Genomic DNA, 26089 nt, shown 5'->3' on the forward strand with positions numbered 1-26089 from the left:
AAACATGTTTCTATCTAGGTACATATATGCTGCACCCCTCTCCCTCAACCACAGATACATCTTCAGTGGTTTTGTTTCCGACGTTAAAGAAATCCAGTCACGCTGAAGACCCATTTACCCATTAATATCCTCTATCGGTGATTTCATAAGTGTCTTCAACACTAGTGATGAACTCCTACAAGAGGACTGGGGGAGAATATGGAATGATTTTCATAAGCCAAGTCAATAAATATAACTTGGTTACATCCTTGGAACCTGATCTGGTTTTGCTCAAATAATCTGAAAGTGGCAGAACCAAGAATTGCTGCAAGCTTGCTTAAAAGTAAGCTATGCCAAAAGTGATAACAGTGCAACTTCAGCTCCACTTGGGACTTCAGCAAGTGAATACAGGCTTGCCTTTGCTCAAGACAAAGCCAGATCCATATTTTCGGTTTTACACAGAACACAGTTTGAGGTAACCATCTTCCCACACTTTTCTCCCCACCCTACCCCAAGGAGGTCTGCCTTCAAAAGCAATCCTGGCAGAAGACTTGACTACATTTTGGCTCCCAACCCCCATTAAACACTCCCATTTACAACATGACCCTTGCTAAAACGCTCTATGCAGGCCTTCAAGCAGGCCTGCTGTAAATAGGGATTTAGATTTAAGGTTAAATATCATCCACTGTTCTGACGCTGCCATTATTTTCAGGACTTGTCCAGCTAATTTTCAGTAGCAACTACAAAAAACTTTAATCTTAAAAGCAGAATCACCAAACTTGGTCCGAGTTTCAATGCTTACCAAAACAAACATACCACTGAAATAAGAATCTGTTTATTACAAGCATTTAGTTACAGTGCAAAAGACATTTATGAAGCCACCAGTTCTCAAACAGCAAGTTATGCTTGTATATCAAAGACAGCTGCAAAGAGGCATGGGAACATGTTTAGTGGGAGATTTTTTCCCTATCTGCTGAATCAAGAGTGTCTTATGAAATTGGATTTTACAGGTTACTACTCTGCCTTGCTTTTTCCCCGTTGCCATATTTTTATTGGCGATTTAATGACAAGGTTAACTCTCTACTCAAAGTACATTTTGCAGGGGAAGCAAAAAGTAGGGCTAATTAACCTTGCCAACTGGAAGTTTTGTTTTGTAATAATTGGTCAAATAATTTAGTTAGATATGGTTAACATTATTTGATCAGCTCTAGTATTAAGTGAATCCACGTGTATTCAGCTTATTTTGCATTTGTAGATGTTATATCAGGGGTGGGCAAATTTTTTGGCCTGAGGGCCACACTGGGGTTCTAAAACTGTATGGAGGGCTGGTAGGGAAGGCTGTGCCTCCCCAAACAGCCTGGCCCCCACCCCCTATCCGCCCCCTCCCACTGCCCACACCCTGACTGCCCCCCTCAGAACCCCTGACCCATCCAACCCTCCCTGCGCCTTGTCCCCTGACCACCCCCTCCGAGGACCCCAACACCCCCTAACCAACTCCCCCTGACCGACCTGGACCCTATCCACACCCCTGCCTCTGACAGGCCCCCGGGACTCCCATTCCTATCCAACCACCCCCTGCTCTCTGTCCTCTGACTGCCCCCTATCCAACCCCCCTACTCTCCACTCCCTTACCATGCTGCTCAGAGCACCAGGACTGGCAGCCATGCCACCCGGCCAGAGCCAGCCACGCCGCTGCACAGCCTAGAGCACTGGGACAGGCTGGCAGCTCTCGCAGCCATGCTGCCTGGCAGGAGCTCACAGCCCCGCCGCCCAGTGTGCTGGTGGCACAGCGAGCTGAGACCGGGGGGGGGGGGGGGGGGGGGGAGGAGGAGGAGAGAGAAACGGACAGCAGGGGAGGGCTGGGGGCTAGCCTCCCAGGCCAGGAGCTCAAGGGGCTGGGCAGGATGGTCCCACAAGCCGGATGTGGTCCACGGAATGTAGTTTGCCCACCTCTGCTTTATACTGAGGTCTCCAGTAACTCCCCAATGTGTTCTCCGTCCCCTATAGGCCAGAAGCCACCTAAGATATTTGAGAAGGTTAACAGTAGAACACTTGTGACAGGTGAGTGACTGTTTTACTTATTGATCTAGTCGGATCATATCAATTACTTTAATTGTAAACATAAATGTTGTGGGCCAAGTATCAGAGGGCTAGCCATGTTAGTCTGTATCCACAAAAACAACGGAGGAGTCCAGTGGCACCTTAAAGACAGATTTATTTGGGCATAAGCTTTCGTGGGTAAAAAAAAAAAAACCCATCTGAAGAAGTGGGTTTTTTTTTTTTTTACCCAGGAAAGCTTATGTCCAAATAAATCTGTTAAATCTTTAAGGTGCCACCGGACTCCTTGTTATAAATGTTATGTAGTTCTATTGGATTTGGTTTGTAAACAGACCTCCCCTTACCCAACTATTAATGGGCCCATTTCTGCAATGGCACAAAGTGTGTTATTACAAGTATGGCTACGTAATCTTGTTAATTACCGTATCAGAGACATAGAAGATTCACCTCTGAACATTCTAAATCAAGACACACTTTGATTTACAACACAAACAAGTTTTTCCTGGCATGACTGATTGCAACAGTAACTGAGCCACTGTGACCTATAGCAACTAAAAGGAAAAGAAGTCGTCAGTTACCAAAAGTGGTGAAAAAACTTCAGTTGTCTTAAGAAAATTCACAGAAAGCAATGAAACTCTGTCCCATTGAAGGGACAGAAAGCTAGTTTTAGACAAGGTATTCAAATACGGTATCATCTAGTTATTGATGCATGTCATAAAAATTATGTAAAAGCAAGACACAATGGGGAAAAAAGGAGCCACAAACAAGAAAAATCCAGTGTAGGATCAGTATAATGTCATACTGACGATCCAAGTGATGATGACCTTTGATCTCCTGCCCCTTTCCCTCCTTACAAGTCCTCAGATGTGATGGCTGCCTCCTGGTTGGTACAGGATTAGGTTGTGGCATAGTTAGCAGATAGCGGCAAAGAGTCCTGTGGCACCTCATAGACTAACAGACATATTGAAGCATAAGCTTTTGTGGGTGAATATCTACTTCGTCAGATGCATGTAACTATTGTAGTTAGCAGATAGTTATTTTCTCATGGAGACTGACAGATAATTTTAGCAGAAAGACTGAAAAGGTGAGTCAGATATGGCACTTGGGTAGAGAGAAGATAAAGAAAGTTTCCAGGAATACCTTAAGGCCTTTCTAAGATCAATTCAGGTTTTTACCTAGGAGAAGTGAGGAATTTGGCACAATGGTCATGGTACAAAGAAAGAGGGAGAATTCTGGGTCTCTCTCACATTCAGGTAAATAAACTGGTGACATTTGATGGAGGGTGAAAGAATTTCCAGTGCTTCTCATTAGTGCAGTTTTTCAAGATTTAACTATCCAGAATAAGTTTGCAAAAGCAAACTGTCAGCAGAATTTCCCTTCATTTTCCTCTAGATCAAACCTGCCTGCCTCAGAATTATACAAACATTTACCAGCTTAGTCCCTATAGCTGAAGTGTTGAGTCAAATATTGCTATAATCACGAGTAAGCTTCCTCATGCTAGAAACTTGGAAAAAAAAAAAATCATTGGCTTGTGTATGCATTTCTTAAATAAGGCAAATGAGGAAAATAAGGGACAAAGTGATGAACCAGTACTGAGTTCTGTGGGAGCCAGAGCACAAAACTACATTTTAAAAGAGGAAAAGTTTTTCCAACAGTTAGAATTGTGATTTCAGAGAAAAAAAAAAGAGTTAGTTTGTATCCTGGTTTAATAATATTTCACTGGGGTCCCAATCTGTAAGTGTCATGCATGTGGTCATGTTTAGCATGATAGCCACCATCAGCAGGATGCCAAGAGACAAATCTTGATCTTATTCAATGTCACCAGGAGTTTTGCCATGGACTTCAATTGGAGCAGGGACAGGCCCTATAAAATGCAAATTGCAATTGAAATAATAGAGCTATTTGAGTTTGCGCTACATTTTGTAATTTTAAACACTGAAGACTGATCACAACAGAGACACATATTACAACTTAAAAGTAAGAGAAAAAGTATCTCTTCTTCAATCACATAGGAGAACCAATATTATGCTCTCAGCTGTTTCCCAAGAACTGATTACTATGTTGATGTCCTTCCACCTTCTCTCAGTGGTACTCAGGGCATTGTACTTTCAGGAAGTTGCCAGAGAAAAAGGAACCAAGTGTTTTGTTCTTAGCTTTAGGACAAATAGTCGGATGTGATTATTGTAGTTTAAAGTGAGACACATGGAGAAGAGAATATCTTTTGCAGAAGGAAGCAAACCCAAGTGGACTGTTAGACTTTGAGAAGAATGAAGGGGGTGGAGAGAGGGCCATCGTGAGCATCTTTGATTATTAAAGCCATCTGCTTGTATAGTGTCTACATGTAAGTTATCATTTATGAAAGTGTTTTTTCAAGGGATAGTTCACCAAAACAGCTAAGGGGCCACTAGGTCTTCAGCCACAGCAGGATGAATTTTAGCACATAAGTACGGTCAGTCAATACCCATTACACCCTTGTGTGGTAGGCAAGTATTATTACACCGATATGTACTTAGATGGCAAAACAGAGACAGTCAAGTCACTTACCTACAATGTCATTGTCAGAGTCAAAACAAGACTGCATGAGTCTGCTTCTCACATACCCACATTTAGAATCCCACGTAATTACACGTCTGTTCCCTCATCTGTCCAGATGGTACACTAGCAAAGCTGGTTGGGAGGTAGTATGGGGCCACCCTGAGCAACAATGCTCCTTTCCCCACAGCAATAAATTGGCCCATAGTCCCCTACTAGAATTAAGGGGCTGCTTCCTGCGAGTCTCACTGAAGTCTGTGAGAGCTAAAGGTTCTCACCCTTCTGAAAGGTCACTTAAACATGTGTTTCTAGACCTCTGAATAAGAAGTTTAACCCTGATCTTTTAGGCAACTCAAAGACAAAACAAAGAGAAATAAGAACAGACATGACAAGAAGACAAATGCAATCTGTACAAGAATGTTAGTACAGGTAGCATCAATCCAGTATGCACTCACCTGGTACTGGAGGCAAAGTTATGTTTCAAACTGGGTTAAGAGATCTCTTATTTCTGGGGTCAGATGCTCTACTGCCTTTGCAGCTTCTGTAATAGCTTTCCGATACATCCCTTTCTTCTTACGATTAAATCTCAGTTTGAAAGATTCAGAGAAAGGAGAGAGTTTTGAAACAGATAAGAATGAGGTTGTTGGAGAACCAAACCATGATACTTTAGCTTCTCGCCAGGAAGGTTCTCCATTTTCCTTCTGGCTAAGGTTTATGTCAAGAACACGTGCCGGCCACCATGGGAAACCATGAATTTTACCCCAAACAATATCCCCCACTGAAACAGTTCTTCCATCTTCAGTGACACATTTAGAGACACTCTGTGTATGTAGTCTAACTGTTAATGGTGGCACAATTTTACGGTCATCTTTTGAAGATGAAGAAACAGATGCATCATCACCAGGTAAAAAGTCACACATTTCTGGTGATGTTACTTCTGAACTAGAGGATTTGGATTCATCTAGACTGTCATTGCTACACACTGATAAACTAGAAGAATCTGCCTTCCTTTTACGATAATTCATAAGAAAAGCCAAGTTATCATGTCCATCTTTACCTTGGGGAAATCTTTTGAAGTCATCATCTTCACCTGAACTCCCTGAAGACATCTCTGCTAAACTTCTATCTGCAGATTCATCAGTGTAAAATGCAGCAGGATTGGACTCTCTGCTACTCTGAAGGACATTTATCTCATCAATAAGTTCTGCTTTATAAATGGAAACACTCTGACCATCATTTATTCGATGGGGTTTCAGTCTGATTTTTGGAGGTGGAACATCTGCATTGGAATGCACAGGCCTAGTTAATTTCAGTTTTGGAATGGAAGCAAGTTGGCTGCTTGCCGACTTATCCATAAAACATTTGGTTTCCTGATATCGTTCAGAGTCTCGGTTCTCCTCTTGGTCCTCCCCTCCATTCTGCAATATCCGCTGTGGACAAAATGGTTTAACTGATCCATGAATCCGGGAGGGAATTTTCACTACTTCACCTTTACCTTGTGGTGTGCTGTAGGATATTTTTATAACTGGAGTTCGATGCACTAATTCCCCAGAAAATTTGTCTTCCTCCCTCTTTTCTCTTTTGTTCCTTTTCTCTACAGAATCAGAATCACTGTGTTTTTTTTGCTCCTTATCCTGAATGCTTAGCTTCCTCCTTGTTTTAGCATTTTGCCTGGCTTTGTAGTTCACTTCCTCTGGGTTCAGAGTATTTTTACATTTTTCACAGAGCACTTGCCTGGGCCTCAGCCTAATAGTGCTCATGATAAGCCTTCCTGGGTCTCTATTTCGTGACAACCGTCTTTTTGTCCTCTTTATAGTCCTTGGTGGTGGCTGAGGAACCCACTGGTTATATGTGTGTCTTAACCATAAGGGAGGAGGAAAAGGAGCTCCCTCAAAATAGGGCGGGTAAGGAGGAACATTGCCTGGCGATGGAGGTGGCAAAAGAGGAGGAACCTGTTCATCATTGTTTCCTTTGGGAGGTTTTTCACTAGAAAGCTGGGACTCCATCTCACCCTTCGCAGCCCGTCTGTTTTCAGGAATCCAGTTAGTGCAAGCATCAGTAGGAGGGTCCTCTTGCTTTGGCAACGAAGGTGGTGGAAGACAGAGCAAGCCAGACCTGTAGCAGTGTGGGGGAAAAAAATACACAAATCAGAACTGTTTGAAAACAGAGATTTCTTTGACAAAAGTTAAAACTTACCAAAAATGCCATTTTCTGAAAGAATATTTGCCCAATGCACTAAGAGGTCAACATTTTCCCTTCATTTTTAAACAGCAGCTAATTTTATCCTGTTGAGAAAGTGCCATCTCCAAATGTATAGAGTGTATAATCCACTTTTTGGGTGGAAAGTCCAAAGTGACCTGTGCACTGAATTCTCAGCCTTACCACTGTATTAGTGAAGTGTGTACATGTTTTGTTTCTAGTCTAGCACCATTCACACAATCCAGAACAAGTACTTTACTCCTATCACAGCCACACTCAACAGGCCAGTAATAGCATGGAAAAGATGATGTATAGAAGAGTAGAACACTGCAAGTCTTTGGGGAACTATTAACAATTCTTTCAGTATGCTAGACTTCTAAGACTAAATTTTTAGATTACCATGCAACAGTTGAGCCACATGCACGTGCAAGTCAGGTCACTGAATGACTAATTTCCCAACTTGCATATTCAAGCATGGGGTTTTATAGTAGCATGCATGTTCACCCTGAGCCCTTATTCTTCAACTTTTTTTTTTTAAATGTACTTGCTATATCTCCAAGCTAGCCAAATCAAGCAGAAAATGTCATTTATACAATGACAAATTTTATCATAGAATATTACAGTATTGCACACACCGAGTATGTCACAGGGCCCTTTCTAAAGTAAGTACGTACGAACATTTTATTTCCATAGGTTTCTTCTGAATAGTGACAGCCAGCTGCGCCAGCAGATATATTGCTGGACCAGACATTGTATCTGTGCTAATCTCTGAAGTCTAAGCCAAGCAAGGACCAGTGTCACGTCTGTGGGGAATGTAAAACCAAGAAATGAGTGGAAACACTGCTTCATCACACCACCAGCTCTTTGTAGATTTTCCCCTCCCTTTCCTTACCCACATGTTTGGGGTATACTTTGCTGCAGTGGTTCATTTCTGTTCCTTGGCCTGGCCTTCACGATTTTCTTGCTTGTTCAGGATCAGGGTTAACAATTATGTGCCAAGGACTGGGCTTTGCACACTAAACTATCAGTTTATCGTTCTGAAGGTTTACAGCTTCAATATGAAAAATGCTGTCTTAGAAGAGGGAATTCACCTTTCTTTGCAATACAGCAGCAAAGGATTAATGGGAGAGAGATTTTCCATGAACACACGTGTCTGACAAAATGACTCTTTGCAATATGAAATTCTACTTTGTGTTTAGGTTTTATTAAGCAGGGAGAGCATTATGTTCCACTGACTTATTAATGCCCAGTCTGTTCTTGACAGATTGAGAATAAGTAAATTGCAAGTTTTGTAAAACAGTCACTTTTTAAAAATTATTATTATTAAAAAGAATGCCCACATGAGGTTCCATGTGTGTCTCAGTGGTTCATATATGACATGACATGTATTCCTTTAACAAGTAATACAATGGTTTTTCCGTGGGCCTGACAACTCAATAAGAGCCAAGCTGTGTTCTTTCTGGTTCAAATTTCAGCAGCAACACATCCCAGACACAAAATTTTGTTTTTAATAACTCCAATTCAACCCTTTTCTCCAATATTTTGACTCCTACAAGAAATACAGCATGAAATGTCTAGCCATATTTTTAAGCTCTAAACTTCACCTTGTACTTTGAGACAAGCCAGGCCTTGGCATAAATGCTGGAACTAGGGGTGCTGCCACACCCCCTGGCTTAAAGTTGTTTCCATCATATAGAGCGGGGACAGTTTGGTTCAATGGCTCTCAGCACCACCCACTATACAAAAGTGTTCCAGCACCCCTGGGACTTGGGGGAAGATTCCCTATTGCACTTTATATTAAAAGATCAGTTTTAGCAGAAATGACTTTCTTTAAAACTGTCCTTTACTCACAAAAAGGACAAGACCCTCCATTCTTATGTGATTGGAAGCAGGCAACATTCACCTTGTAATGGAGATCATCCTCTCTAACAAAGACCTAGATGAGCTATTTTTATCCTATGAGTTTCTATAAGACATTTGTCATATCCCACAATTATCTCTTATCAAGACATAGCTACACTGTCTCTCCCCATCCAAGAAATCCAGACTTCTCCTTATCCGCTTTCCCCTTCTTTTGTCCCACATCCTCCTCAGCTTTCAGGTATCATATAAAACTAACCCATCAAATAGCCATTAGAGCGGTCAGTGTAGTACAGTCCCCATATACTTGGCTGACATATCTGAAACATTTTATCTTTCAGGTTCATTGGGAGCAATATGATCTGCAACAAGCTATTGTTACTACACCCTTTCTTAGTGTCTGAAAATAAAGGGGTAGGGTTTTTTTTTCTTTTTTTAAGAAGTGAAAGTGTCAGCTTGTTAAAGGGTGGTACTTTTGAGTTACAATTTCTAAAATAAAATAAAAAAAATAAATAAAAACAAAGGCTTGATAGATTGTGCTTAGGTTTTTCCAAAGTAGTTTTCTACCTTTGAGCAGAAACACAATGGAAAGTTTCAGTAGAAAAGAAGTTTTCAGGTAGCTTTGGGAATGCAAGAACAGCCTGTTACAGTGCAAGGTTCAACATACAGTTACTAGAGTATGTACTGTCAAGCAAGTGTTCTAACTTCTTAAATAAAGGTTAAATGTTTTAGAAATTAAGCTCTGAGAAACTAACAAAAATGGAAGGTAGAGCGTGTTCCACGGGCCGTTTTACCTTGAGATTAAATAATCTTCTCTCTAATGCTCCCTTTCCTTCCTGCTACCTTCAGTGATCAACTCCTGCCTAAAGAGGGGGAGGCAGGTGCCAACACAGGCCAGCAGAAAGGGGATTTGGCATCCCCAGCTCAGAGAATAATGGAGAAGCATGGAAACTCCCTCAACCTCATGTCCAATCCCCTTCCAGAGAGCAGCATAAAGAACCCAGGGGGATGGGAGTACAGTTGGCTGTGAGGAGTCAGAATAGGCAAGCTGACAGTCAGTTTGACTGCACGTACTGCTGATCACCCAGAAGCTTCTCCTGCTTTGCTTCCAGTAGGTGCCTTCAGACCTGACTGGTAAGGCTGCTGTATTTCTCTCTCAGCACCATATCCACAGGGTGGAACTTTTTGCTGGAAGGGTAAACCTCACACTCTCACTGCAGATCTTTTTAGGCTACTGCTGTTTCAGATGACAGCTGCACATCAAAGTAGGGAAACTCTTCTTCCTGGAGGAGCGTTAGCGGAGGTCGCATACAATTGGATATTAAAGAAGAGAGATGGTGGCTTTCTTCCCAAGACTGGATTAGCCTTATAAACTCACTGCCACTCCCCCGCTTCCTAACGCTGACTAGCATGCACGCTCCAATTTATTATGGTAAATGGTTTCATTTTTTGTTTCTGCAGACGTTAATTACAGGCCAAACCCTTCTTACCTGATTTGTGTGAGAAAACCCACCAGGAAAAAAAGAAATTGCTTGCGGAAGTCACAAAAAACAGGAATTGGTCCTTAATTTTGGCACCGACTCATCACTATTCTTTGTTCTTTAAGAGTTCAAATAATTTAGTAACTGGAAAACTATAAAGTTTTAATTTCCTTTCCATTTACTTGGAGAGATTATGACATCTTGACCATTTTTATATTTAGGTCTAGGTGACACTTTCCAAATTAGAAGAAAATTAGCTTAGTCTACAGGAAGAGGACTAAACAACTGCTTGCAAAATATAACTTAAAAACTAAGCCATTTTGTTTGAGAGCTTTACAAAAAAAGGAAAGTCAAGCCTGAGAATTAAAGGTTTTAAATTGACAGACTCTGCTAACATATTTGCTATAAAGCAACCATAAGTTGCACATTGAACCTGAGGTATTCGTGGAGCTTCTAATGGAAACCAATATAGTGCTATTATTCACGCAGCTTTGGTCGGAACTGTGCGACACTTTACTTATTCAGTGAAGTGGAACAGTTCTGGCTTGACCAAATGAAACTATGCAATAGAGGAATTTTCCTCTCTTCCACTCCATTAGAAGGTAAATTCTGGGTATGTCTACACATACCATTTAAGACACAAAAAGTCCCTTTTTTGCGCTAAAACCGCGGGAGCATCTACACTTGTTAATGACTTTTGGCAGTGAAACTCAAAACGTTTGGCCTCCGGAGGATATCCCAGTTCCAAAAGCGACCACTCTGGCCAGCAGCTCCACTGCTCCGATGCACGGACGTCCGCCCCTCCCCCTGTAAGCTCTGGGAAGTCTGAAGCTCCCTTTCCTTTTGCTTGTAGATGTGGCGGTTTTTAAAAAATGCCACGGAAAAAACCAGGAAGTAATGGGGCTCCTGAGACATGAAGCAGGGCAGCACGGGGCACTGAGAAGGGACCCAGAATGCCTTCCGCTCACCCCCCCATCCCACAAGACGTCTCAAGAGAGCTACCCTGTGGGATAGCTTCCCTACAGCGCTGCTCTCATCGGAAGTGCTGGTAGCATAAACACACTCTGACACCTGAGGAATTGAGTGAGTACACAAACCAGCGCTTTACTTTTACCGGTTCCCTATCACCGGTGAAACTTACAGTGCAAAAAGTGTAGACAATTATTCTAAGTGTAGACATACCCTCTGTTTACCTTACTCTTACAAGTAGGCCCAAGGGTTTAAACAGAACTACCAGAGTCATTAAAGCAAGCAGGTTCAGGCCTTGTTGATTCTCTAAAGGCTTGATCCTGCTAGCCTAACTTACATGAGCAGTCCCACTGAAATCACCAGAACTCGTATGAGTAAACGTACTAGGATCCAGTCCTTTATAAAGTCAGTGACTTCATTACTTTTGCAAAACATGCCACAGCAAAGTTTTAGTAGAACATGGTCCAGCACTTAGGTATTAAAAACTTTTCCTGAGAAGTGGGATGACAACTGTTTCTGGTGAGAATCATCGGAATTGTGGATTACAATTAGTAAATTTGGCACTGATTAGATGAGGCTCAGTACCCTAATCTGCATCCCAAAATTGACAATCATAGTAAAGTAAAAAACATTTTAAAAAGAGTAATTAAGATCCATAAACAGTGCTAATGGTAAAGGTGAGCCAGTTATAGCAGATGGAGACTGATATGTGGCCAGATTGCAATACCAGAGAGTGTGAGAGTGCGTAATTAACCCAAAGGTATCTTATTTGAGAAAGTTTAGTGAAGTGAAGTCACTGAACTAGTATGAATGAGTGGGGGTCTGACTGGGCTTACCCTCTGTGCTTTAATCACTCCTTAAACCAATCAAGGGATAGCTCTGCAATAAGGGTAGAGCAGACAATTAGTTAATATTTCTATTGTAGTGCCCAGAAGGCTCAACCAGGCTGGGGCCTCATTGTGCTCAGCTCTATACAAAACTGTAGTAAAGTGATAGTCCCTAATGTCAGCTCTGGGCAATCTAGAAGTAGTCACATTGCTACCATATGTCCAGCCTCCATGCAGCAATTCAATCCTTTGACTGGCTGAGGTCCAGCCCTGCCCAGCCTCAAATAACACTGGTGGTTTGGGAGAAACTATAAGCCTCTTTGACTGAGGGATTGCCTGGGCTGTTAATTACTCAGATTTGGAATTCAGGGGCTATTTTAGATCCCTGGTTGCTCCAGCATTCTCAGGTAGCAGCTGTGGTGGCCCAGACAGCTTTTTGGGAAAGGGTTTGTATGTAGTGAGGTTCATAGTTGTCCCTGGTTGTGTCACACTGAGATTAGAGTATTGGCAATGCACTCTCTGCAAGGCTACACAAAGCGTTTGGAAACTTAAGGTGGGGCAGCACCACAGTCTACCTTGGCTTTCAGGTTTGTTTCCAGATGGGAGTTTAAATTGATCATTTTGGTTTTGCATCTGCCTACGTAAAGCTGCCACCACAATCATAATTACGTTGAAATAGGCTAACCACAGACTGGCAACATCTTTCTAGTCTACTGACTGAGCTTATGCCCATCCCAAAGATTTGTTTGAAGATTATAGCACAAAACAAAGCAAGTGGAAGTTGAACTCTTTATATTTTAAATAACTTCAGATTGGCGGTGAAAGCAATGGCAGTGAAATAGAGGCCATCAAGAGAAGACAATTTTCTCTATTTACTCCTGGGGAAATTCTGTACTACTGCCTATGTGCAGAATTCATGTGCCATGCATTCCCCCTGCCCACAGAAACAACGTTCTGATGGAAAGGTACTGCAGTTATGCCTTTCTCCCACTAGGGGCCACTGTGGCACCAGAACAGAGAGCAGCCACTCACCCAGCCAGATCAGGCGGCACACAGTACCAAGGGACAGAAAGCGTGGGGCACATGGGGATGCAGGGTGTGGAGTGTCACAGACTGGGGTTCAAAAGGGCTAAACAGGAGTAGGGGTGGAGGGGGCAGCAAGGACACGTGGGGAGAGGGGAGTGCAGAAACACATGAGGACGGGGCAGATGTGCCTGACTGATTGGGAGAGGCTAGGGGTCAGCTAGGGTATGCATGGTGGAGGCTCCCTAACAATCCCTCCCTACCCAAAAAACACCCTGTTCCACACTTCTCCCACCACCCACACTCAACAACCCTCCAGGTTCATACCCAGGCTCCTCTACAGCAATAACTTCCCTTTCCCTCAGCTCCTCTGTTACTCCTGATGCCCCCAAGCCTTTGCACTGCTTCTGAGGGGTACGGGAAATACATTTCTGTATTGTAGTTTAAATTAATTATTACTCAGAGTTCTGCATTTATAGGCCTAGTAAGGAATCTATTTGTAAAAAAAAAAAAAAAAAATTCCTGAATCTTTTTTTGTCATCTCTATTGTTACAGACAGTTCCTGACAGGTATTTTGACATAAATTATCAAAATAATTGAAACTGGCATGATTAAATTGTGTTATTTTGACAAATAAAAGATGCAGAAATATTTTAACTGAATTTTTATTTTTTTGGTGCAGAATTCCCCTAGTATTTATTGTGTCTCTTATCTTTGAGCAAGATACCATAGTACTGCAGACTACTGGGCAAGTAATACTCAATACTGTAGTATACTGTCTGAATCCAAGACAGACAACTGAGGTGACTGTTTTATCCTGAGGGGCCATATTTTGCTGCTTTTGCCCACAAAGTCAGCCTGCATTTGCTTTGTTCACATTGGAGATTTTTAAATTAGTTTTGAGGAAAAAATATTTTTCTTTTAAGTCTCCCTACCAGTTTGCCTTTGGGAGGAGAGGGCAAGTCCAAACTTGGTGTTGCCATTGCCACCAACTCCCCAGTTTGTGAAGTTCTGACCATCTACCAGCCCCATCACCCGCCCAAAGGAGCTAGGGAGGCTATGTTCATAGTGATGAGTCCTTACATTTGTCCAGATACTTATATGGTCCTCATCACCATACGCTACTCCCCTCTGTTCAAGCACAAAGGCCATGTGACCAATATGCCAATGCAATTTAATAAAGGTACTCAATGAGTAGAGCTACCATTTCTTTATACCTTCTTATTTCTTTTGGAAAACTATGCTACAAATGTAAGTTACTCCACACAAGTTTAGCTGCAGAACGATTAAAAACAACCCCATACGGATTTAAGTTTGTTTTTGATCAGCCTACAGCTGAACAATTTCTGGACTGACATAGACCTCTTCAAATAAACTGTATAATTAAAACCTATCACCTATAACATAACATTAAGTAGATTTCATGAAACACACTTCCATTACCACACTTCAGTTTTTAGTAAAGTCTTAGAGTAACACAAACTTAGATAAACCTAGTTTTTTCTCCTGACCTGCACAAATTACTTAACATTTTATATAGCTGCACATTGTCATTATTGATGAGGCATATTCAAATCTGCTCAGTCACAGATTCTGCATTTTCATTTTCTTGAGCTTAGGGGCATGTGAAAGTGTCTGGGTATTATAGGCACCAGCATGTACTACAGGACATGAATTCAGTCTCAGTTATTCGTCTTAGCCTTCTGAGACATGCACAGCCAAAATGATTAATTTCCTCAATCCCCTCTCTCCCTGGAGACAGGCAACACCATCCTCTGTTTTGGAAATGCTTAAACCCACACATAATTAAGATTCAGCTCTTTATAATTTAGATACATCAAAACTGGCTAGTCTTGCTAGCAAGAACATTGTAAGTGCAGTCAACCAGGTTATAGTCCTTCATTAATGTAAATACTAAGGATGTAAATTTGGGTTTCACATTTATTAAACTCAAGATGACAAACCAAAATAGATTATCCACACAGAAATCAGTGTTTTGAACTGGTAAGAGAGTTAGTCAGTCCCAGTAAAGTCTGAGTGCATGTTGTTTAAAAAAGCGTCCCCGTATGCAGGCAACTGTAGGCGTTTTTTGAAAGATTATTCTACAGCTATATAAGATTACCATTTTTTGTTTTGTTTTTGTGCCCTCCTCCCAGTGCATGAGTTAAAGGATAAAGGGGATGTGTGGTTTAGAGGGTGGGGGAGCAGCAGCTCATGCTTCTTTCATCAGCTTAGGTCCAGAAGCTGTGATCTTGAAACGGTATTTTCCTTTGAAGAGCAACATCTGCTCCTTCACGGTCAGAAAAATATGGATTATATGCACACATTCCTGTGATGCTGATGGCCACAGGCAAGACTTAGAAAAAGAAAGGTGTCTGGATAATCCTACTAGCCCAATGGCTAAGCCTACTAGCCAGGGTGAAAGACTTGTGCCACCACACTTCCCAAAGCCACACACCACATATTGAAAGAAATAAACACAGTTCTGTACTGCATTTAGTTATATTACTAACAAACAATCAGCTTTTTACTTAGCTCCTTTTTAAACATACTACACCTCCCTAGATTTTTCTATTTTTAAAAACACCTTTCCCTTCCTCGTTTTACCCTACTCTTTTTATTCCTACAATAGATCACGAGGTCTCTTTTCTCCATGTTGTCCTCACTGTCCCTCACTTCTCCCTCTCAGAATTACATTTCTTTCATATTCCATCAAGTTCCCTCTTCCCCCCACACCTCCACATAGGAATTCACCTCACATACATCCCCTCACGCTATCCACGGACATGCCAGTAACATTTTTGAGCCAAAGGACTATGTTTATTAGCCAAAGACATGAGATGCAGGCCTTTACTCTCCAGAGACAATACACTGAGGAGAACCGCTGCCCCCCACTCCAATGCTGGGAAAGGGAAGGGTGCTAGGATTGCTAGCAGGGTTCTGTCCTGGACCCAGCTGGGAGGCTTTAGCTTTAATCTCAGCCTCCAGATAGTATATTTCTGATAAATGTGGAGTGCTAACCTACCATCCCCCTCACAAAACCCTCCTCTAATTACTAGAGGAGAGAAATGAATGCAACATTTCTTGGCGGATAAAAGGTGGGGTGAGATCTCTTCTCTTTCTCCCTTTCCTCCAACTTTTGTCTGAAGCATCTACTCTCCTCATCTCCCCACCAAACTTTCCTCTCGAAGAATAGCTCCCGTTGCTCAACTTTCCCAAACAGCAACATGGAACTGCCTGAATCTTGTCAGTTTCACAGCTGCCAGCAGGCTTCTGGGTAGTAGCACAAAGTTTGACAGGACTCTGGTCAGCTTTCACTCTACTGTTCTTTATTGAAGCTCTAAGCAGCAGCAAAGACCCACCCCCTTGATAGGGCTGAAGGGAACCTAAGCATTAGAAACTGCATAAAAAAAAAGCTTAGGTTCTGCAGAACTTCGTGGCATTTGCCCAAGGAAGCTTCCAAGCAAGTTTATTTTTCAAGCTTTGGCCACAGAGACGCAATATAGAAAGGGTTTCGGATGCAGTCTTGCTCTAGTCCCTTGTTCTCTACAGGACATTAAGTGGCTTTACAATAGTAAGAATTTTCTTGCTTTCTATGGAGCCAACAGTATTTCTTGGAGTTTGAACTTTTCTTATGGAAGCAAAATCCAGTACTTCAATGTTACATTAAGCAACTGCTTTGTAAATAGATGCATCTTCTACTGCAACAGAATAAGTGCAGATTCTTCACTGGCATGTTCTAGCTCTACTTACAATAGCCAAAAGTCAACGGATAAGCAAGATTAGCGTCCATTATTTTGTGCTACTGAAAACTACCATGAAAATCTTGACCTTTAAGTTTTTGGGCAACCAGTGATTTTGCGTGCCTAAAGCAGCCAGATTTTCAGAAGTTACAGAGGGCCCAGCCTCTTTAAGCTGTCTAAACTGCCACTCAGAAGTGAGACCTCCACAAGTCAGCCTTGAAAATCTTGGCCAAAGTTTTCACTACAGTAGGGCCCCAATTCTCCAATCTGATCCACACAGGAGAATGCCTATATCCATGTGGAGGCCCATTGAAGTAACTGGGACTCCACAAGGAGCCACAAATCTACCTGTATAGATTATTGCAAGGTCAGCACCTAAATAAGGCTATGACATGGTTACAGGACACCTACTAACAAGAGAACTAGCCCATTGGTACCTAGATACTCCAGTATATGGCATAATATTCATACGCTTATACCTACGACAGGGGTGGGCAAACTTTTTGGCCTGAGAGCCACATTGGGGTTCTGAAACTGTATGGAGGGCCGGTAGGGAAGGCTGTGCCTCCCCAAAAAGGCTGGTCCCCACCCTCTATCCACTTCCCGCCTCCTGACTACCCCCCTCAGAACTCCTGACCCATCCAACCTCCCCTGCTCCTTGTCCCCTGACCACCGTCTCCTGGGACCCCCTCCATCCAACCCCTACCCCCCATCCCCTGACTGCCCCCACTCCTATCCACACCCCCACCCCCTCCCTGTTCCCCATCCCCTGACCACCACCACCCCGCTCGAACCTCTGCTCCATCCAACAGCCCCCTGACTGCCCTCCGGGACCCCCTGACCCTTATCCAACCCCCCCCCCCCAACTCCTCACCCCCTTACCATGCCACTCAGAGCAGCAGGACTGGCAGCCGTGCGGCCCAGCTGGAGCCAGCCACGCAGGAGTTCGCAGCCCTGCCATCCAGAGCACTGGTGGCACAGCGAGCTGAGGCTACGGGGGAGGGGCCGGGGACTAGCCTCTTTGGCTGGGAGCTCAAGGGCCGGACAGGACGGTCCTGTGGGCCAGATGTGGCCTGCGTGCCATAGTTTGCCCACCTCTGACCTAGACAGACTGACTGGAATATTAGGCAGGGGCCTGCAAAAAGGGAGGCTCATTAACCAACAAGCTCCAGGATCCAAACTCTGTTGAAAAGGTCTAGCTGCCACGTACTGTAGCCAAGTACTGTACATGACTCAGGGATTCCCTCTTCCATATCAGCCTCCGGCTAGAGTGATTAAAAGTTTCTCATCCCTAATAGATGCTGGAAGGGAAAAAAAAAAAAAGAGCTCTATCTTTCAGTCCTTACCACACAACCTCACTTAAAAGGAAAGGGTCAGGCTCCCAATTGTTTTACTGAATCTCTTTGCAAGATGGCTGAAGCAGAGCCAATATTACTGAATCAATGGAACATCACTAGGGTCATCACAAAGATCTTCAGCAGTATTTCTGTTTTTAAAGAGACTAAAGATGGACATTAGAAGTACCTCTGTTTAGCTTTGTGATAGCAGGTAAACACCAAGATGGGACAAATCATCACAAAGAAATGGAAAGAGTTCTACAAGAAATGCTTTTTTCCGTCCATGTAACCCTATTTCTATTTAACATTGGTTACTTATAATCAGGAAAAAGAGAACCCTATCTTTTGCCTTAAATCCATTTTGGCTTCCTTACCCCTCTCCCTGTCAGAAACCCAGGGTTGTGAGTTCAATCCTTGAGGGGGCCATTTAGGGATCTGGGGCAAAAATTGGGGATTGGTCCTGCTTTGAGCAGGGGGTTGGACTAGATGACCTCCTGAGGTCCCTTCCAACCCTGATATTCTATGTTCTATGTTCTATGACTTTAATACATCCATTTTTGCCATGTGATTATATAGTTAAATATCATCAGGATGTGGGCATCTGATTTGTCAGATAATTGGAGGGTTTCATCCTCTAACAGAGGACTCCACAAATTCAGATTATTTTTAAGGTAACTGATTTTGCCAGGAACTTGTGGACTGGGGATAGTATGAACATACATTAACATTCCACTGACTTAACCTTAGAATTGGCAGAGAAGAATTCTGAAAGTATCCTAAAGGCTCATCTACATTACACAGCCTTTGCTGATACAGCTGTACTGGCATAGCCCAGTGTACGCACAGCATATGCCACAGAATGGGTTTTTCTGCAGGCATAACAACAACACCTCCCCAAATGACATTAACTACACCAACAGAAGTATTTATGCTGGGGGGTTTACAATCACAACTATCTTGATTAGGGGTGGTGGTTTTTTTCACATCCCTGACAGACATAGCTATGCCAACAAAATTGTATAGTATACACCTCGCTTAAGTGCCTCAAAAGAGGCCTATTAGAAATGGAGGAGTAGCTTATTGTTCCAACTGAAGAGGAAAATCATCACAAAAGCCTAAGGGGGGGGGGGAGGAAAAAAGAGGGATAGGCACCAAAAGTAAAATTTTCAAGAGTGCCAAAGTGACTTAGAAGCGTAAGGCCCATTTTCAAAAGTGACTTAGGACCCTAAGGGCCAGATTTTTACAGATATTTAAGTGCTTAAAAATGTAAATAGGTGTCTAGTGGGATTTTCAAAAGTGTTTTGAACAGGTTAGGTATGTAGCAGGCATTAAAAACAATAGGAGTTAGGCACCTAATCCATTTTGGAGAGAGGTACCATTCTGGATCCATTTAAAAATTCCTACCTGCATGTCAAGGCACAAAAATATATTTGCAAATCTGGCCCCAAAGATTATGGAAAATCTGAAGTGGTCTGAGGAAGTGATAACTATTCAAGCATTTTGTAAAAATGAAATAATAAAAAAAGTCTCATTTCACACGTCCTTTGTCCAGGGAGTCACTGGCAAATTTTGCCAGAGTGAAAATGACTATTCAATAAATGTATAAATCAACAGTCCTCCCCTAGCTCAGAATGTAAATACAAATGAAAGAGAAATGAAATCTTCTTTTTGTTTTGTTTTTTTAAAGTTTTAAAGTTAATAGTACAACAAGCATTACTGTCTAAAAGGCTATTTTATTATTAACTGTCTAACAATTCTTTAAGATCATTGTAATGAAATAAAGCATGCGGTATGTGAACATCACCCCTACTCTCAATAAAATTAGCATTTACGTTTCAGGGGCAACTATCATCAATGTCAGAAGAGGTCTTGACCACTTCAAGGTGGGTACAATATATTCATGATGGCATTGTGGCAGAAGACAGGGCCATGGTACCCTGCTGCTGCAGTAGAATCCACAACCAAAATAAAATAAGAGAAGAACATCAGAAGGCCACCAAATAAATAAAAAAGCACCAAAGAAACAAACCCCCAAAACACCACCCTGAGGATTTAAGATGAGCAATGAAAACTGAAAAGCATTCGATTTTAACAGGGCAAGCTTCTGAGGGAAGGCACAAGAATGGTAACAAGATCACTGTAAAAAGAAAAGGAGTACTTGTGGCACCTTAGAGACTAACCAATTTATTTGAGCATGAGCTTTCGTGAGCTACAGCTCACTTCATCAGATCTATACTAGAAATTCCAGAATGGAAAGCTTCAAATGTTGGAATTGAACCTACATTATTGGCTTCAGTTTCTTCAGTGACAGAGAGAAATCAATAAAGCTGCAGTCCTTCTCCAATGGCTGACTACACAATGCAAGGATTTCTAGGGATACTGGATATTAGTAGTGCTAGCTGGCTACTTGGACAATGAGAAGGAAAACATGTGAACCCTCATTTAGCTGCATCTTAGTTTAAAATGTTTGAGTTGAGCACTTTCACATACTGTAGACAATGAGGTAGATGGATAAAATTAACATGAAGCCATATGTTAACACACATGACTTTAGTATTAATGTTTTCTGGCACATCTAATTAAGAGATAATGCCAGTAGGATAATTGTCAAAGGATAATGGTTTTGCACTGCTGGGTGGGGGTGGGGAGGGGGAAAGCCTGTAGCAAAGTCTAGGAATGTATTAAGGAAAAAATTGAGGCCTTCAAAAAACAGGAGACATTTACAGTTCCCACTCGGAAAATAAAAACTAAAGGAAAGCAAAGACATATGTTTGATTAATGCCTCCACTTTCTCTTCTCATACCACTCATCTAGTAGGATCCCATTATCTTGCAGTGATGTATTCCAGGGACTTTACTACACCAGAGGATTAAATAAAGACATAATATAGATAATTGGCTAAAAAACAGCATATATGCTAATCTGAAACTTTAAAAATAACAAACCTTTATATTTGTGTGTGATTAAATCGAGTTCTAACTTGGTCTAAAAAAACAAAAAAACAAAAAACCTTCCACTAACAATAAATAAGGATCAGCTATCCAGCAATCTAAATGGCTATTACACATTTCATTATGTCTAACAGATCGTTTGTTACAGTTTTGCAATTACATGGCAAATGCACAGCATATGTTAACTCAAAGCACATAAAAAGTATTCCACCATTGTATGCTTATATACTCATCAGAGTCTTGCTACCACACTAATAATTTGTACTAAGCATATTAGCTCCAAATACATGGCAAATAAAGTGTTTTACTTAAACTGATCATTTTTGTATAATATTCTAGAAAACCCATGACTAATATGTCCATACCCTTTTTATTTTTGCATTATTAAAATTAACAGGTCAGTTTCCCCAGAAGATAAAGCTGTTGAAGCATATGGTATTCCTGAACAAAGAAAGAAAGTCTATAATTATGGCAGTATCTGACATCATACCACTACCCAGCACACCCAGACTTACTACACAGTCGTAACATCATTAAAAAGAACTTTATCAAGTTCTAATATTTTTATTCAACAAAACCTTTTTCTTGACAAATGTGCAGTTTCTGGTCCAAAACAAAACGTTAACTCTACAAGCAGCCTCTGGGACAGTGAAGGCACTTAAACAGATTTGGTCAATTCCCCTCCTTGATGGGGGCCAGACTTTTTCTAGTAACCTATGCCCATAAAAAGAGTTACTTTTAAATACTTTCACACTAGGTTTTTCTTCTTTTCAAAGCTTCTAAGATGGTCACCGAAAAATATTTTCAAATTTATCTTGAAGTGTAACTGGATAACAACCCTCTGAAAGTCTCCTTCCAAGCTGGATTTTTGAAAAGAAAATGAAACCAAATCCAGAGTTTGCTTTTTTAGAAGAACCCTCCGCTCCCCCCCACACTTTTTCCCCTCCCCTCCCCCACCTGCAATGTGCAATGCAACCTTAACTCTTTAATCTGATTATGGCCTAATCCCTCCTCCTCCCCAGCTGCTCTGATCCCTCTGTGCAGCAGCAGGCCATACTCTATAGAGAAAAAACTTCTCAGTTGCAATCATCACCCTTGGAAATATTTTGGGTAACAATCAAAGCATTGAGGGCTCCTACTTTTTAGTGCAGTCCAGGAGGATCCCAGTGAAGCGCCTCTCCCCGCAGCTCAAGGTGACCACCAACGTGTCGTTCACCATCTGCTCCACCAGCACGGGTAGCCAGGAGCCGACCTGCAGCTCCTTCGCCTCAGCCTCCTCCATGCTTGCAGGAGCTCGGCGTCCGCCTCAGTACAGCTGGAGCGCGGCGGCAGGCTCCCAGTCGGCCTCGCTTGGGCCCTCTGCCCGTTCTGCTCTGCTCTCCCCTCCCCCGCCGCTGCCGCCGCCCGGATGGCTACACCGGCCGCTACGATGACCTCATGGCTCCAGGCTCCCCCTCAATTGGGAGGATTAGTAGGTGCGCTGACGTCACAATGCTTCCCTCCCGGGAACGTTCCACGGCCGAATCCTGCAACAATTGGCTACAGTTCAGGGTGATTATTAGAGAAGAGCATGCCAGGAAGACTAAGGCGGCTACTGCCGCTCACGGCGGGGCCTGGTAGGGGGTCTCCTCTCTTCCCCCACAATACCACATCGGTAACATCAGAGTCCAGGGGTCTCCGCTCTGCCCTCACAGCACCATGTGCAACAACATGTTAAAGGGTCAGTGCGTATCCGCTCTGCCCTACATTGGGCTGCAGGAGAATCAGGCCCATAGCACGTTGAAAGGATCGGGGAGTCACCCTCTTTTCCCTGGGTTCCAGGAGGATGAATACTCCATATGCAATAATATGTTAATAGGCTAGATTAAGATTGTTCCCCCTTCTGCCCCTTTCCTCTAGGACATAATTATACCATCCTCACCAGGCTACATCTTGATTATTTAGACATGTTAAACAATTTTCCTGGCCCAAATTGTTCCTTAGGAAGATAACTACATCATCATTTATTCCTGATCCATAGGTGTTAACTGTCCCTATATAATGTGGGAGGGAAAGAAGCAGTCTTTATTTTTTTAAAGCTAAATAAGATGTTCCCATACAGCTGCTCTAAAAAAGATATCCTAGCTCAAATGTATTACAATGGTGTTTAAAGGCTGTCTGAATGGCATTCAAATGCTGACAAGTATGCAAATACAGCAAGTCACTTTTATCCATTTAGAAAAAAGAAAAGGAGTACTTGTGGCACCTTAGAGACTAACCAATTTATTTGAGCATGAGCTTTCGTGAGCCACAGCTCACTTCATCAGATGTGATGAAGTGAGCTGTGGCTCACGAAAGCTCATGCTCAAATAAATTGGTTAGTCTCTAAGGTGCCACAAGTACTCCTTTTCTTTTTGCGAATACAGACTAACACGGCTGTTCCTCTGAAACCTGTTTTTATCCATTTAGAAGGTTAACTGCAACCTTAAATTTGCTTTCCTAGGACACCAAGAACAGCTCACTTTTCTCAGCACCTGTCAATCAGTACATTTTTATAACTCAAAAGCTTGCTCTTATAGAGTTGCAGCCTGCAGACATGTCAAATTGTAAGTGAAGGAGTGAAATTTCAACAAATTATGTATGAGATTTCAAATGCCTCACTGATGAAGCATTTTGCATTGTGTATCACAAGTAAAAGATATCGTAAAAACTGCTTTACAATTAATCCCAAATGAGGTGTCTGATTCCAAATGAGCAAAACTGCCTTTAGAAACCTGGATTTATTATTTTAGTTTAATTTCAAGTGATATAAATTCAGTTTTCCAGAATGCCTTTTTCCAAATGATATATTGTGGTACTGGAAAAACTAAATCAGTTCTTATTCTTCATTTAAATAAGAAAGAGATACCTAGGGTACATTTAAAAAAGGCGAATTTTTAGCAGACAGTAGAGCAAAAATCTATTGCATTAGAAGGTGGCTACTATAAATCATGAGAAAAGAACTCTTCTATATATAGCACTGAATTTGCAGGAAAATATGTTTTCTTTTCTGAGGGAGTCCTCACAACACTGAACAGGCTCCTTTAAAATGTATTTAAAGTGAAATATATTTCATTATTGTTTCAAGTAGCAATTCACCAATGTTATTTTTAATAATCAAACAAAAGCTCAATGGGCAAGTGTTCAGGTTCCTTTTTAGGCCTGTCAAGGCAAAGCAACAAGGAAGTAAAAAACAGTTTCATCTGGAAGCGCATTAGATTAAAAGTAAGAAGGTGAAAGCTGCTTTTTTTCCCTTCATATTCAGTCAAAGGCTACCAGTTGTGGGTGCTGAGTGAATCTCATAGGTTGTAAATCTTACTCTAGATTTAAAATATTCCAGAACTGTTACTCTAGTTGGCCTATACACTGTAACTATGAAAAGACAACTGCTAACTGCTTCTTACTGAGCAATGCTGCATTCAGAAAGGGTCCAAGGTCAGTCAGCCCTTCCTGTCCATCCGAGATCCCACCATCACATTACTTGTATATGCCTACAACAATGCTGTTAGAAACCTCGTTTTCATTATCTAATAATCATTATGGTTTATTTTATATAAAGTTCAATAGTATTAGAAATAGTTCAGTTAAATAAAGCTGTGAAATAGAAACCAGACTGTTACTCACATTCATAGGAAAGAATTTGTGATTACATATAAATTCCAAGAGACCACTGAAGGCCCTGATTATTACCAATTACATCTTCATATTTTTTAAAAAAGTAAGTTGCACTTCCTGTTTGCAAAGTAAACAATAGTTTTTCTTTTTAATGAGAAACTACAGGATGGCTAGCACCCTGGTAGTGAAGATAATTAAAGTAATAAATGAAACACATTCTACAGTATATTAGGTCAAAGAAAAAATGTCAAGGTTTAGGCTCTTTTTATTTGGACCCATCTATTCATTGCTGATATTTTAAAATCTGTGTTTTACTGATCAGTTTGACTAAAGTATTATAAAATCATGATAGAAAAATATATTTTCATACTATATTTAGTTTAACAGATTAAAACAAGTTATTTTAAAACTTATTGAAAATTGTTATTTAAAAAGTTTCCTCTCAAATTGTCTTTTTATAGTAATAAAGGTAATTTAAAAAACACTGTACAGTTCAATCAAAACTAATTCTGAACCAGAATAACTGGATTATCTGCGGGATCCAAAAGGAACAGCTTCAGCACACCTCAGCTAAATACTGCAGTTCTTTAATACCTTTAAAACCATTTTTGGTGTGAGCCACAAATGCACAGAACATTGTTACACATTAATAAACCTGTATTGTGGGCTCACTGAACTTACAGTGTTGTTGCTGTTGTTTACTCGATTACTTCAATCTTGATTAAGTTTGTTTGGTCAATGTTTGACCATGAGAAACAGGAGAAGGAGTTAGTCGCACTGGAGTCGCCTGTAATAAGGATCTAAACGGAAAGGAGCAGCCAAAAGCGGGGGGGGGGGGGGTGCGCGAGGGAAAAACAAACCCAAAGCAAAACAAAAATCCAAAACAGGATTAAAACCTAAGAAATGAGAATCGCTGCAAAGGCACTGAAAATAAGAGAAAAGTCCAGGGCTCACGTTACCTGCGCGATCAGTCTCCAGCCCTTTAACAATTACAGTGTTTGACAATTTAGAGAGGTTACTATGTGGCATTCCGTTTCCAACACGCACCCCCTAGCGGCTAAATGCGGCATTCGCTCCCCAGGACTGACCTCTCCGGCGGCTCCGGGCGGGGAAGCCCCGCCCCCGCCTTAGGAACTGGAGCGGCTGCTGCGTCTGACAAGCTTCAGTGGCGCGCCAGGATTGGCGGGGCAGCGAGCGCTGCTGCAGTAGCCACCTTGAGTCAACCACATTCCTCCGTTCTGGGTCCTCTTGAGCTCCCTCCTCAAAGATGGCAGGCAGCCCCACTGGTCACAGCAAAGCAACAGCCATCTCCCTGCGGAGGGGAAGGCTGGTAGCTAAATTCTGCTGGAACAGAGCGGGAGATGTTAGCAGTAGTCTCTAGGGAATTAGGCTGTGGTTCGGTTTTGGCAGGCAGCCTCCCAATGAAAGGCATTAAACTGCTGGTCTTGGAAGCATTTGAGACGATTTTGAAGTTGGTGGTGGTGGGAGGGGGTGCCT

The 26089-nt window shown here is 41.9% G+C and overlaps 1 protein-coding gene across 4 annotated transcripts in view; it reads right to left on the reverse strand.

Moving 5' to 3' along the window:
- Nucleotides 1-25639, reverse strand: part of PWWP2B (PWWP domain containing 2B) — a 46887-nt gene extending 21248 nt beyond the window's left edge. The window contains exons 1-4 of one of the 4 annotated variants that reach the window (XM_075130990.1): nucleotides 25552-25639; nucleotides 22099-22485; nucleotides 5025-6684; nucleotides 3771-3901 (exon numbers count right to left, since the gene is read on the reverse strand). In XM_075130990.1, coding sequence (XP_074987091.1) covers nucleotides 5043-6684; nucleotides 22099-22241 — 1785 coding nt within the window. In that variant the 5' untranslated portion in view covers nucleotides 22242-22485; nucleotides 25552-25639 and the 3' untranslated portion in view covers nucleotides 3771-3901; nucleotides 5025-5042. Of the gene's footprint in view, nucleotides 1-3770; nucleotides 3902-5024; nucleotides 6685-22098; nucleotides 22486-25273; nucleotides 25514-25551 lie in introns of those variants that run through there. The other 3 variants (XR_007357851.2, XM_048859507.2, XM_048859508.2) reach the window with 3 other exon arrangements.
- Nucleotides 25640-26089: the final 450 nt, after the last annotated feature.

The sequence above is a fragment of the Caretta caretta genome, chromosome 7 (assembly GCF_965140235.1).
Source record: "Caretta caretta isolate rCarCar2 chromosome 7, rCarCar1.hap1, whole genome shotgun sequence".
Taxonomy (NCBI): Eukaryota; Metazoa; Chordata; order Testudines; family Cheloniidae; genus Caretta; species Caretta caretta.